The 11702-nt window shown below is 54.3% G+C and overlaps 5 protein-coding genes across 5 annotated transcripts; 3 read left to right on the top strand and 2 right to left on the bottom strand.

Annotated features, from left to right (window-relative positions):
• Nucleotides 1-339: 339 nt before the first annotated feature.
• BDY24DRAFT_105550 (uncharacterized protein) lies at nt 340-1131 on the bottom strand. The gene is made up of 2 exons (XM_076635823.1): nt 879-1131; nt 340-746 (listed from the first exon to the last, which is right to left on the bottom strand). The coding sequence occupies exons 1-2, from the start codon at nt 979-981 to the stop codon at nt 517-519; spliced, it is 333 nt and encodes a 110-aa protein (XP_076495582.1). The 5' UTR covers nt 982-1131; the 3' UTR covers nt 340-516.
• Nucleotides 1132-2259: 1128 nt separating this feature from the next.
• On the bottom strand, nt 2260-3190 carry BDY24DRAFT_105299 (uncharacterized protein). The gene is made up of 6 exons (XM_076635822.1): nt 3086-3190; nt 2952-2996; nt 2778-2883; nt 2676-2697; nt 2433-2591; nt 2260-2351 (listed from the first exon to the last, which is right to left on the bottom strand). The coding sequence occupies exons 1-5, from the start codon at nt 3117-3119 to the stop codon at nt 2511-2513; spliced, it is 288 nt and encodes a 95-aa protein (XP_076495581.1). The 5' UTR covers nt 3120-3190; the 3' UTR covers nt 2260-2351; nt 2433-2510.
• BDY24DRAFT_392848 (uncharacterized protein) lies at nt 3136-4837 on the top strand. The gene is made up of 9 exons (XM_076640980.1): nt 3136-3463; nt 3592-3646; nt 3721-3735; nt 3803-3841; nt 3920-3952; nt 4018-4044; nt 4126-4220; nt 4416-4516; nt 4601-4837. Exons 1-9 carry the CDS (start codon nt 3299-3301, stop codon nt 4638-4640), a joined length of 570 nt encoding a protein of 189 aa, XP_076495580.1. The 5' UTR covers nt 3136-3298; the 3' UTR covers nt 4641-4837.
• Nucleotides 4815-10503, top strand: FAP1 (Fap1p). Its single transcript, XM_076640979.1, has 18 exons — nt 4815-5885; nt 6019-6168; nt 6255-6321; nt 6408-6466; nt 6550-6690; nt 6823-6973; nt 7047-7274; nt 7353-7575; nt 7695-7753; nt 7857-7973; nt 8134-8250; nt 8340-8702; nt 8809-8892; nt 8988-9052; nt 9130-9197; nt 9281-9377; nt 9474-9644; nt 9736-10503. Exons 1-18 carry the CDS (start codon nt 5158-5160, stop codon nt 10376-10378), a joined length of 3531 nt encoding a protein of 1176 aa, XP_076495579.1. The 5' UTR covers nt 4815-5157; the 3' UTR covers nt 10379-10503.
• On the top strand, nt 10504-11534 carry BDY24DRAFT_392836 (uncharacterized protein). Its single transcript, XM_076640978.1, has one exon. It carries the CDS (start codon nt 10721-10723, stop codon nt 11315-11317), a length of 597 nt encoding a protein of 198 aa, XP_076495578.1. The 5' UTR covers nt 10504-10720; the 3' UTR covers nt 11318-11534.
• Nucleotides 11535-11702: the final 168 nt, after the last annotated feature.

Genomic DNA, 11702 nt, shown 5'->3' with positions numbered 1-11702 from the left:
CCTTCCTCTCCTTCCTCCACTGTGAAAGCAACCTCGAAGAGAAGGAAGCCGTCTACGAGGCAGCCTGCCGAAGGGCGTCACCGAAGGGAGGAGGACGAGGGCGGTCTTCGGACGCCCTTCCCTCTCTTCCCTCTTCCTCGCTTTTCCTCCTACAGAAAGTGAAAGAGAAAAACTCACTCTACTATAAAGTTGACCGTTGTTCCTAGCAGCATCGACGACCATGTTAGAGCAAAAGCGAGAGGGAAGAATCTGGCCGCTCTCTTCTTGACTCGATATCTGGTTTCGGAGAGGAGAGAGAAAGAGGGTTTGAGCATCAGTGAACCTCCTCGTTCGAACTTGAAGTAACTCTGCTTCGTATATGCATCGCCTGAGAGTCTCGAGAGAGGCCAATCTCGATCCTCGAAAGAACTCCAAGATAGGAGGGAGGAGGTTCTGGCGTTCTTGACCTCCTCCCTCTCTCTCTCCTTCTCCCTTCTCTCTCCCGACCTCATCTGTCCTCCTCTATGAATCTATGACTCACCTAGGTGGTGGATCTACCCTCCAAGGTGCAGGATCTGCTCCGTTCACTCTCGCTTGAGGCGGCATCGATGGCGGGCGATACCATGGCACGCTCTCCTCGGAAGGAGAGGTTGAAGGCACTCCTCGAAGGGTTGGAGAGGGAAGCCGTGTGGTTTGAAAAACGGTGATGTCCTCCTTGAGGATCATGGTGAAAAGTGGGAGGCCAGTGGAGAGGGAGAGGTGAAGGACTGAGGAGGAAAGAGGAAGAAAGAGGAGGAGGACGAGGAGGTCAGGTCAAGTCGGGCGAGACCTTTGGAAGCGATTTCTCTTCTCTTCTTTTGGCTTCTTCATGCTGTATAGAAAGAGAAGATGGTGCTCACGAGTTGAAGAGCGATGAGAGCTCACGAAGGGGTGGGTGTTTTGTTGGAGGAAAAGAAAGAGAGAGGGAAGGGTCGAAGTGAAGGTGAGAGTTGGGAGGACCATCCCGAATCGTAATCGAGCAAAGGAAAGGTCGAAGATCCTAAGGATAATTTTAAAGTCTCCTTCAGATCACCTCAGCAGACTAGAGATATATCTAATCGACCTCGACTGTGGAAGTTCCAAGCATCCAAACCCAGCCCTTCTCGCTCGAAGAGCAGAACGAGACCTGATCTCGAGGAGGAGCGAGGGAGGGAACGAGCTGGACAACCTTTCCTTTGTTTTTCTTCGAAAGTCTCTGTTTTCGACTTGACGCGACTCGATATCAGGGCTTCTATCGTCACTTAAATACTTGAGAAGACTTGGTCAGTTCTTACTTCCTTGCGAATGAATCGTCGAAAAGATGTCGGGTCGTCGTTCGTCGCGACGCGTCCTGCCCGCTTTCTACTCTTCCTTCCCCACCTCGTGAATCTCATCTTCAAAATCTTCCTGTCACAGAACTCCTCTCTTTTTGATCATCCCTCCGTGAGATTCAAAGACAAACTCCTCTCATCTCATCCGATCCGTGCAAGCCAACCAAATCTCCAACACGTTCTCGACTTCTCGTCCGCTCGACTTCCATCAGCTCCTCCTCAATCCTCCGGCTCCATCTTAACCCTCCTCTTCGGAACGGCTTCGAACCTGCTTCCAAAGCGGCAGACACCCTGGATTCAGCACCGTCTCACTCACACGCGTCGACGATCTCGAGCTCTCACCTCCCTCCATCCCTCCCACCCTCAACATCGAACACCCCGATTCCCAGTCCACCACGATGCTCCTCCAACCCACCCGTGCCAAACCTGTAGGAGCCTCGATCGGGAATGCTCGAAGCGGGAGGAAGGAAGTAAGAGATGTGTTGGAGGAGGAGGTGAGGAGTTGTGGTGGGTTCGGCGAGGTTGGGGTTGGCGAGGAGGTAGGGAGGTGGAGTGATTGGGTGAGAGCTGGAAGAAGAAGAACCAGAGGGCGTTGTGAGCTTGGAAGAAGTATGGAAGCGGGCGAAGAAGCAAGAGGACGAACGACGCTGGGAGATGATCACTCATCGTCGACGCGATGTGCTTTTTAGGTTTCTTGAACTGGAGAGGTTCGATGGAGGCTGGATTGGACGCCGAGGAGTGCTTTCGTTTGAGCTGGGCTGGAGTTGAGTCAGGTGATTTTAGAGCGAGGAGTGAGAAGGACGAAGAGGAGTGAGTAGATGCACGGCGCGTCGATTCTGAGCGAGAACGAGAAGCCGAGAGCCGGAGGAAACAAGTCAAGATACGTACCTGAAGAAGCTGAATATCTACGTTCCGGATGAGGCTGCGGCGGGTAGGATTGAGTCGATCTGAGAGGCGTTTTGAAGGGCTGGTGGGAAGGTTTGGTGTTGGAGCCGGCGAGGAGGGAGGAGGAGGGGTGGTCTTCTTGATCAATGAGGAACGGAGAAGAGACGAATTTCAGCAGATTCATCAGAGGAAAGAAAAGGGTGGAGTGAGTTGACGAACCATCGAGGAGGAACGGTCCGAGAGGGACTCTGAAGGACGAAAGGAGGCGGAGAGAGGAATAGACGTGAGCTCGAGGGGTCAAGGAAGAGAGACGTGGGAGTCAACTCTGCACCGTCTGTTCTTCTCAACTGATATCTGGACCCAAAGAGATGACAGCAGCTAAAGATAGGAAGAAACCGAGACAGACAGAGGTCAGAGCGACGAGAGAACAGAAAGAGAAGAGAAAGAGAAGAGGGGACGAACGATGGGCGCTGAGCTGCTGAGTCTACCCAAACGATACAAAGTAGGAGTAAGAGATGGTCAGTGTAGCCACGATAGAGACGAGAGTCGAGAAACGAAACTCACCTAGCATACACAAGGTCCTCGAGATCCCTCAGGAAGACAAAGTCGACGCCTCCTCTCAATTTCCCTGCCGTCTCCACTGAAGAGAACCTGCTTCCTCCGTTGTTGACTTCTCAGACGAGAGACGCCCATGTCAGTCTCTCCGTCAGTCCTATGAAGGCGATAGAGCGGAATCACCCCAGGATTCAACGTGAGCTCGCGGGCAAGAGGAAGAGAACCAAGCTGTCGAGAGAAAGAAGAGGAGGCCAAGGGAGTGGGTTCGTGAGCTTCTTTGGTGCTTGTCTACGCGACTGTTTTGGAAGTTTTTGTACCTGTTCGTCCTGAGAAGAGAGCTGCCGAGTCCATGGTGCGAATATAGATGCCCGAGAAAAGTAGAGAGTGGCGGTTGGAAGGAGCCTCGCAGAGCGGTGTTGCTCTCCAAAGCAAGAGCGAGTTGTCCTCGGCTCTTCCTTCTTTGCACTCCTAACGTCGATAAACCCTTTCCCAACCCTTCACCTCTTCTCACCACTATTCTTTCCCCTACCATGCGTCTCATCTCCTTCAGTCTTCTTGCTCTCAGTCTCTTCGCCTCCTCCTCTCTCGCTCAGGACGAGACAGGAAGCCCAACCACGACGGCGGAAACCAGCTCCCCGACGTCCTCAGTTTCAGGGCCTACATTCGTGACCCCTCAGGGAGGGTTTGGAGGAGATGTAAGTATAAATCCCTGCTAGACGAAGGAGCGAAAAAGAACGGAGGATTGGGAGGGAGGGAGGGACGAGGAGCGAGCGAACGAGCGAGCTGACCTTTCCTTCCCTTCCCCTTCCCTCTTTCCCTCTAGGTTGGAGGCACCTGTTCGATTGAGTGGACTCAGGATACGACTGGAAACTGGACGAGTCAGTATACCATCTCTCTCTTTCCGCTCGCGAAGGACGAGACGCTGAACTCCTTCTTCCTTCTCCTTCAACAGATGCGAGGATCGATCGTACGTACTCCTCCCCCTCTTTCTATTCTCTCGAACCTCACCTTCTTTCCCTTTGCCCATGCTACAGTCATGACCGGAAGTGATATCTTCAAGCGCGCTCTCGTCGGTGAGCCGCTCTCCTTCCTTCTCCCTTCCTCGCTCGCGCGCCGAGCTCACCCTTCTTCCCTCCCTTCTCCTCCTCCAGTTGCTATCGACGACTTCGATGCCACCGGATCCAGTACGTCCTTCACCTTCATCTTAGCCTCCTCTCCGAAAACTGACGTTCTCGTTCTCTCGAAACAGCTACCGCTGGCTCTCACGTCTGCCCTTGTGAGCTCGCTCCTCCCCTCCCTCTCCTTCCCTGCTTCTTCAAGCTCACTCCGACCTCTTTTTCACTTCTTTTCTGTTCAGCCGTCGACACCTTCTCCACCATCTACTTCTACCGAATGGTCCGATTGAACTCTGCGGGAGGAGAGGCCGACAGGACTTACTCTGGGAGGTTCTGTGTACGTCCTCTCTTAGCTTCTGTCACGTCTCTCCCTCGTCGTCTCGAGTTTCCCACCACTCGCATCGAGTCAACACTTTCACTCCATTCTCGACTGCACGAGACTACTTCCTCCGATCAATCTGCACTCGTTCCTCGGTCGACATCAGAGCTGACTTCCCCTCGCTCCTCTCTCCTCTCTTCCAACCTCCACCAGATCTCGTCCGGAGGAAACTGTGCCACTCCAGCAAACGCTGAGCAGCCTACGGGTGTGGCAGATGGAGAGCCATGGGGACGAGGATACCTCGCTGGATCGAAGTAGGTCCCATACCCTTCGCGTCGTCGCCGCTTGACTTCGAACGAGCTGACTCCCCTTTCGTTCGTCTCTCTCTCCCCATGCAGACTCGCTCAGTGGCACGGATCCAACAGCTCGAGCACGTAACGCTCTCCTCTGCTTCTCGTTCGACGTTATGATTGAGAGGACGGAGGGAGCGAAGGAAGGAAGCAGAAAGGACGGGGCTGGATCTCGATTTTTCTTTTGTGTTCTTTTCTTGCTGCTAGGGTCTACTTCTCGTCTCTGCTTGATAGCTTCTCTATGGACTTTCTCTTTCTCTATCCCTACTTGTCTTTTGCCTGTCCTCCCACGCTGACTAGTAAGGGGCCCAGAGACGCGTCGGGTCTCGACTTCTCAGCCCTCCTTTCTCCTCTTCCCTCTCTCTTCCTTTCCTCCGAACCAACTCCGCCCTCTCACCCATCACCTCACAACTCTCAAAGCATGTCTCCAAAAAAACATCGAGTCACCCAAAAAATCTTCGGCTCCGACGTCGGTCGAAACTTCCAGCACACGACTCATTTCCGATGACTTTGCTCACCTCTCCTTCTCCCTTCCGACTACAATCCCTCCCCGTTCCCCGCCACCACCACTTTTTCGCCCACCCTCGATCGCATACCCGTAGCGCATGACCGACTCTTCTCTAGCTTCAGCTTCCACCACCACGACTGCTTCGAACGAAGCAGGAACGACCGGTCCTTCTCGACGAGGAGGAAATCGACGAGGAGGAAACCCACCTCCGACTTCTTCGACTCCTTCGACTTCAACTCCAGGAGAACAGGGCGCGAGTCCTACAGCGAGAGTCTCGCAGACTGGAGGAGGAGGAGGGGGGAGGCAGAGACAGAGGAATCGAGCGAGAGGAGGAGAAAGGGACGTCGTCGTTGGAGGAGGAGAAGGAGGTGGTGGACGACGAGCGAACGTCAACGCTTCTGCTCCTTCCAACAGAGCTCCTCCACCTCATCAGCATCAACATGGTCCCAACGACGCTCCTCACTCTCATGCCGCTCCCTCAGGACTCTCCGCTCCTCGTCCTCCTCAAGTTCAAGGTCAATCTCGTCGAGCAGGTTTCGCAGGAGGTCAACTCTCCTCCTCCAACGCCCAACCCACTCCTTCTTCAACTTCAGCTTCGAGCTCAGTAGCTGGAGATCAACAACTACAACGGCGACGAGCTCCGCAGTCGTCTCAGCAACCGAGGAAGGACGGTCGAGGACGGAACGGCGACAAGGCAGGAGGAGGAGGAGGAGGAGGAACAGGAGGGACCTCAACGCCTAAACCTCACGACGACGAAGATCTCACGACGAGGTTGAGCTGGGCTGTAGGGAACCCTCCGTTCTTGGATTGTTCGATTTGTTTCAAGTGAGTCCCTCTCTCTTTTCATCTTTTTCCAGTCTTAAACGAGGCGAGGGCAAGGTGGAAGAAGGAGTTGAAGGAGTAGGAACGTCGAGCTGACCTTGACTCTTCTTTTCGTTTCCTTCGCTCGTCGCGCCAGCTCCATCTTCCCCACCCAACCCATCTGGTCTTGCGTTCCCGCTCCTCCCTCCGCTTTCGACGCGCTCGCCGGTGGAGTCGATGGGATCAAAAACGGGGAGGTGAAGGTCAACGGAGAGGGGAACTGCTGTTGGGGCATCTTTCATCTGAAGTGAGTCGTCGTCTCGTCTGGTTGTGTTTTTGGGAGGGAGCAACGAGGAGAGCTGACTTTGGTGGTGCTGTTTTTTTTCGTGCTAGGTGCATCAACGACTGGGCTTCTCGATCCGTCAAGGAGTTGCAGGGCGTTCAGGGGAGGGAGGGAGAGGTGAGCTTCAGCTTCGGTCTTCCTTCGTTCGTTTCGTTTCGGGCTCAAGAAAAGATGAGAGCTGACCTTTCGGATTTGTGCTACAGCCGGAATGGAGATGTCCTGGATGTCAGACCAAACGAGTTCAGGTCCCTAAGAAGTATACGTTCGTCCTCGAGTCTCTTCCTTTTCTTCACTCGTTCAAGCTGAAGCTGACCTCGTTCTGGGTTTGATCGCTCGTTCGTTCAGCTGCTTCTGCACCCGTCAAACCGATCCGAAACCCTCCCGACTCGCTACTCCTCACTCGTGTGGAACCGGTTGTTCGAGGTCAAGATGGACGACGAATTGCGCTCATCCTTGTCCTTTGGAATGCCATCCCGGACCTTGTCCGTGAGTTCACGAACCCTTCTTTCGGTCTCTTCACTCGTCCCTTTCATACTCGTCGTTCAACATCTGAGAAGGAAGCGAACCGAACCCAATCGCTGACCTCGACGCGTCTCGTTTTCCTCTTCCATTCGTCAGTCCCTGCTCCGTCTCCATGCTCCTCCCCTGCGGCTCCCACTCCACTCCGATCCTCACTCGCTGCTCCCATCGAATCGCCAACGCTCCTCCCTCGTGCGGTCAAACCTGTTCTCGAGCTCTCTCGTGTAATCATCCTGAGCATCGATGCAAGGTCAGCTTCTTCGCTTTTCTCTCGCTCTCCTTCGCTTCGTTTCGCTGAACCTCCTCTTTTCATTCATTATCAGGAACCCTGCCACGAAAGCCCCTGCGAGCCCTGCCCCATCAAAGAAGTTCTGACGTGCTACTGTGGGGAGGAAACGAGGGAGGGGAGGTGTGGTGAGGGAAGGGAACGGGAAGTGCTTTGCTCGAGTTCTGCTGGAGAGAAAGGTGAGAGGATGGAGTGGTTAGGAAGGTTTGGATGCGAGAGGATGTGCAGGAGGAAGTGGGATTGTGGGATCCATGCGTGCGAGGAGGTACGTCCCCGTCTCAACTCGTTCCTCCGCTTCGTCGAACGCGTCGAACTCACTCTTTCGTTTCCCTTCCTCGAACAGAAATGCCACCCTCACTCTCCCTCCTCGCCCTCCAACCCTCAACCCTGCCCGTTCTCACCCTCGACCATCAAAACCTGCCCTTGCGGATCCACTCTCCTCGCCAACTTGCCTAACGCCCTTCCGAGGAGGACGTGTGAGGACCCGATCCCGACGTGTCAGAAGCGATGTGGGAAGGAGCAGGAGGGAGGATGTGGGCATGGGTGTGAGGAGAAGTGTCATGTTGGTGAGTGCGAAGTGAAGGAAGAAAGAGTGGGGAAAGAAAGGGGAGGGGAGAGAGGGAGAGGGAGAGGAGGGAGATGGAAAGCTAATGCGTTTTTCGACGGTTTCTCGGATGAAAATCAGGTCCTTGTCCTCCTTGTTCGGTTCATATCACGCTGCCTTGTCGATGTGGGGAGTCGAAGGTTTGTCGTTTTCGTTTAGTCGCGTCGCGTCGTTTTCCCTCTTCCTCCTTTCTTCGTCGAAGTCTCTCGCTGACCTTGGTATCCTCGTTTCGCTTCGTCTTAGGTCACTCGATCATGCTACGTCCGCCGAAAAGAAGAAGCCGAAGGTCGCTCGGAGATCCGATGCGAACGAGTTTGTCGAGCGTTGCGATCTTGTTCGAAGCATCAGTGTGGGAGGACCGTACGTTTGTTTCTTCCTTTGCTTTTCGTCGTTCCTCTCCGTTCGGCTCCGTACATTGAACTCGATCTTGATTGAGCGAGGAGGGACGAACAACGAAGGAGTGGTGAACGGACTCAAAAAGCGTCGAGCTGACTTCTCCTCTCGATATCGTTTGAAACAGTGCTGTCCCCTCGCTTACAAGAGTGTCAAGTCCAAGGGGAAGAAACGAGCTGGAGACGGGCTGGAGGACGAGGACGAAGGAGGATGGCATACCTGCTCGTTGGTTTGTGGGAAACCTGTGAGTCGATCTTCTCCTTCGTAAGGACGCGTCGAGACGCAGAGGAGAACGGTTTCACTGACTCTTCGACGCGTTTCGGGTTGTTTTAGCTGTCGTGTGGGAACCATCAATGCCCTGCTTTGGATCACAAAGGACCTTGTCCTCCCTGTCTCGAGGCTTCGTACGATGAGGTTTGTCTTGCATCTTCCCTTGTCCTTTTCCTCTTCTCAAGCTCAACCCTCTTCCTTCATTTTCTCTTCGTCACCTCCCAGCTCATCTGCCACTGCCGTCGAACCGTCGTCTACCCACCCATCCCCTGCGGTCGTCAACTCGTCTGCACCTACCCTTGCGCTCGTCCTCCTCCTCGATGCGGTCACCCCAAGGCTCCTCACGCTTGTCACGAGGGAGAGAGCTGTCCGCCGTGTATATTCTTGACGGCGAAGACCTGTGGGTGTGGGAAGAGTATGGTTAAGGTGAGTTTGGGCTTGGGTTTCTTCGAGGAGGAAAGGAGAGGGAGAGAAGGAGAGGGAGAGGGCTGACTTTCGTTGCGTTTCGTTTTGCGTGTTGGGTGGGTGATAGAACGTTCGATGCAGTCAGGATAAGGTCTCTTGTGGTCAGATCTGTGGAGAACTGTTGGGTTGTGGATGGCATCGATGCGAGAAGGTGAGTTTGCCTCGTCTTTCGACCTTCGATATTCTTTGCTCGACTCGTCGCTGACTCTCTGCTTCTGCTTCCTTCGTTTTTCGTTCCACCGCCAGTCCTGTCACGCTCCTGGGGAACATGAAGTCTGCTCGAAGCCTTGTGGGAAACCGAGGAAGCTTTGGTTCGTCTCTCGTTCGGTTCTCTTCTTACTGGAGCGTCGAGCTGACCTTCGTTCTCCTCGTTTTCCGTCTCGTTCAGCGGTCACGGATGTCAGGTCGTCTGCCACTCGCCTTCTGCTTGCGATGAGTCGATCTCTTGCCCTGCTAGTGAGTTCCTTCAACTCCTCCTCAGCGCTGAGAGAGCTCGAACTGATCGTCCGTCGCGTCTCGTGTTTCTTCCCTTCGTCCAGTCGTCTTCCAAAGCTGCACCTGCGGTCGAATCCAAGTTCAAGCCTCCTGTGGAGCTTCTACCTCCAACCCTACTTCGAGGTCTCGAGTCGTTCTCAAGTGAGTCTCGTCCCTCGTGCTTTCGTTCGTTCGTCGCAAGCGCCTTCTGACTTTCCTCGTTCGTTCTCCTTTCCCTCGTTCGTTCTCTCTTCATAGATGCGTCGACGAATGCCAACGAGCTCTTCGAAACGAACGTCTGGCTCTCGCCCTTGGGATCAGCAAGAATCGAACGGACAAGACCTCGGTCGAGTGGCCTGCTGAGGTGATCGCTTTGGCTGGAACGATGGGGATCGCGGTGGTTACTCAGCTCGAGAAGGCGTTGAACGAGTGAGTTTTTCTTCTTACCTCCTTTTTTGACTCGCTGGTCTCGTTCGACGCGCTCACACGAGGTGTCGTCTTTTGTTTTGTTTATCTTCAGCTTCGTCACCGGAACTCGACCAACTCAAGTCCTCCCTCACTCTCCTCTCCCCCGACGAGAATTCACCCAAAAACTCGCAGAGGTGTACCGTCTCCAAACGGACATGGTCGATCAGGATCCCGTCCGAAGCGTTCGTCTTCAACGACGCGTCGACTCTCGAATCCCTCACCCTCTCCTCACCGCCGTCCTCGCTCAAGAAACGGCCAAACGACAAGCGGAGAACAAGAAACCCTCTCTCCTTACCACTTCCCTTTCCACCTCCGTTCGACCTCCCTCCTCCATCATCCCTCCTCCTCCCACCTCAGCCAACCTTCCCGTCAAACCCAAACCCAACCCCTGGGGAGCTTCTCCTCTTCCGACTGCCTCTTCGGCGAACGCATCGCCTAGTGGATCTAGACCTGGATCGCCCTACGTTCCTCCTGGGATGAGGAAACCTACGACGACCGTCGGGAGGGAGACGAGGGATTTGAGTCCGGCGGCGAAGAGCTTCGTTCCTGCTCCCGCTGCTCCTCCTGGATTGACGGAGCAGGGAGACGGTGCTGCTGGAGGATCGGAGTTGAGAGCTGAGACGCCGGCGTTTGTTCCTCCTCATCTTGAGGTGAGGGATGATACGTGGGAGTTGTCGGACGAGGAGGGAGCGTAGAAGACGCGTTGATGTGTTTTAGATTGGGAAGTTTAGACTTTGGTAGCGTACTTCAGCGTGTGAGCGATACTTTACCAGTTAGTTTGTTCAGCTCGGGAGATACGATGCTCTACATCGGCTTCCTCGTCGAGAAGAAAGGAGATGGAAAGGTCAAGGAGATGGTGAGCTCGACTTCGTTCTTGTTTGGTTGGCTCGCTCGAGGCTTTCCATCAACAAAGTGGGGAGCTCTTCGGCGAGCCTTGTAGAATCCTTCAAGGGCAGAGGATCCGTTTGAGATGTGTCCGTCATATCATTTTTTTCTGGAGGAAGGAAAGGGATCGGAAGACAGCAGAAGGACGGCTCATGACCTCGACTTCCTCGCTTAGTTCCCTCTCCTCCCTTGCTTCCCTTCAACTACAACAACAGCCACAAATCACTCGTCGTATCTTCAGTCGTCTCATCGATGTTCAAAATCACCCCTCTGCTACGAAGCTCCCTCAAACAAGGCGCGACTCGTCGAGCCAACTTCCTGCCTCCAACATCTCGATCTCTTCGAGCTCAACACTCCTCCTTCTCCACCTCCATCTCCCTCAAAGTCAGCTCGTCTCCCTTCGTTCCTCTCTCTCACTGATCCGTACTCGTCGAACTGACTTGACCATCTCTCAAATTCTCTTCAATTTCCCTCTCTTAGAATCTCCTCCCCTCCCATCACGGCTCCTCCCTCGTCCCTCTCTTCTCCGCCCTCCACCAATCCCAAGCGAAAAACCACTTCCTCGACGTCGAACAAACCAAGAAACTCGAAGGCATCGTCGACGAAACCGACGTCGACTTCTCTCGAGGACAAGACTACGCTGGAAGATCCTCCGTCGCCGCTCGAAGCTTCGTCTGGCAGGCTGGGAAGGACGTTCGACGACTCTGGGCCGAGCAGGAGGAGAGGAGAATGGCGTCTCCGGATCCTGAAGCGTGGGAGATGAGTCCCGAGGAGAATATAGAGTCGGAGAAAAAGTGGGAGGAGTGGAAGGTTGTGTTGGAGGATTGGGAGCAGGAGGATGAGAGGGTGGATGAAGGCCTTGCGTTGATGGATCACGGGTTTGAGAAGGAGTTGTTTTGGTATCAATGGTTGGAGAAGAAGTTGCCTCCAGGTCCAAAGTAGGAGATCAATGTCGTTTCGTTTCGAGGCTCGAGCTGGAGAGTTGAACAGAAGGAAGAGAAGAGCGAGAGTTGAGCTCGGGCATGTCGTCCCTTTCCCTAGACCGAAAAACACAACCGTCTCTACTTCAAGAAGCTCGACCGTCCTTCCGGGCTCGTCAAGAAGGGCCTGCCGAGGTGGAGAAGGGTCAGAGTA

Source organism: Mrakia frigida, assembly GCF_051309035.1.
Source record: "Mrakia frigida strain ATCC 22029 unplaced genomic scaffold BDY24scaffold_20, whole genome shotgun sequence".
In the NCBI taxonomy this organism is placed as follows: Eukaryota; Fungi; Basidiomycota; class Tremellomycetes; order Cystofilobasidiales; family Mrakiaceae; genus Mrakia; species Mrakia frigida.
The sequence above is the reverse complement of the archived record's forward strand: the minus strand, read 5'-3'. Positions and strand labels throughout refer to the sequence as shown.

What these genes read in the sequence shown, in the direction of transcription:
- BDY24DRAFT_392836 (XM_076640978.1), top strand. Translation starts at nt 10,721, where the DNA reads ATGACCTCGACTTCCTCGCTTAGTTCCCTCTCCTCCCTTGCTTCCCTT.
- BDY24DRAFT_105550 (XM_076635823.1), bottom strand. Translation starts at nt 981, where the DNA reads ATGGTCCTCCCAACTCTCACCTTCACTTCGACCCTTCCCTCTCTCTTT. An exon ending in CTCTCATCGCTCTTCAACTC is followed by an intron (nt 747 to 878) that starts GTGAGCACCATC and finishes TTTCCTCCTCAG; the next exon opens with TCCTTCACCTCTCCCTCTCC.
- BDY24DRAFT_105299 (XM_076635822.1), bottom strand. Translation starts at nt 3,119, where the DNA reads ATGGACTCGGCAGCTCTCTTCTCAGGACGAACAG. An exon ending in AGCTCACGTTGAATCCTGGG is followed by an intron (nt 2,884 to 2,951) that starts GTGATTCCGCTC and finishes TCGTCTGAGAAG; the next exon opens with TCAACAACGGAGGAAGCAGG. An exon ending in TCAGCAGCTCAGCGCCCATC is followed by an intron (nt 2,592 to 2,675) that starts GTTCGTCCCCTC and finishes TCCTATCTTTAG; the next exon opens with CTGCTGTCATCTCTTTGGGT.
- BDY24DRAFT_392848 (XM_076640980.1), top strand. Translation starts at nt 3,299, where the DNA reads ATGCGTCTCATCTCCTTCAGTCTTCTTGCTCTCAGTCTCTTCGCCTCC. An exon ending in CTTCAAGCGCGCTCTCGTCG is followed by an intron (nt 3,842 to 3,919) that starts GTGAGCCGCTCT and finishes CTCCTCCTCCAG; the next exon opens with TTGCTATCGACGACTTCGAT. An exon ending in TGGCTCTCACGTCTGCCCTT is followed by an intron (nt 4,045 to 4,125) that starts GTGAGCTCGCTC and finishes TTTTCTGTTCAG; the next exon opens with CCGTCGACACCTTCTCCACC.
- FAP1 (XM_076640979.1), top strand. Translation starts at nt 5,158, where the DNA reads ATGACCGACTCTTCTCTAGCTTCAGCTTCCACCACCACGACTGCTTCG. An exon ending in TGCCATCCCGGACCTTGTCC is followed by an intron (nt 6,691 to 6,822) that starts GTGAGTTCACGA and finishes TCCATTCGTCAG; the next exon opens with TCCCTGCTCCGTCTCCATGC. An exon ending in GGGAAACCGAGGAAGCTTTG is followed by an intron (nt 9,053 to 9,129) that starts GTTCGTCTCTCG and finishes CGTCTCGTTCAG; the next exon opens with CGGTCACGGATGTCAGGTCG.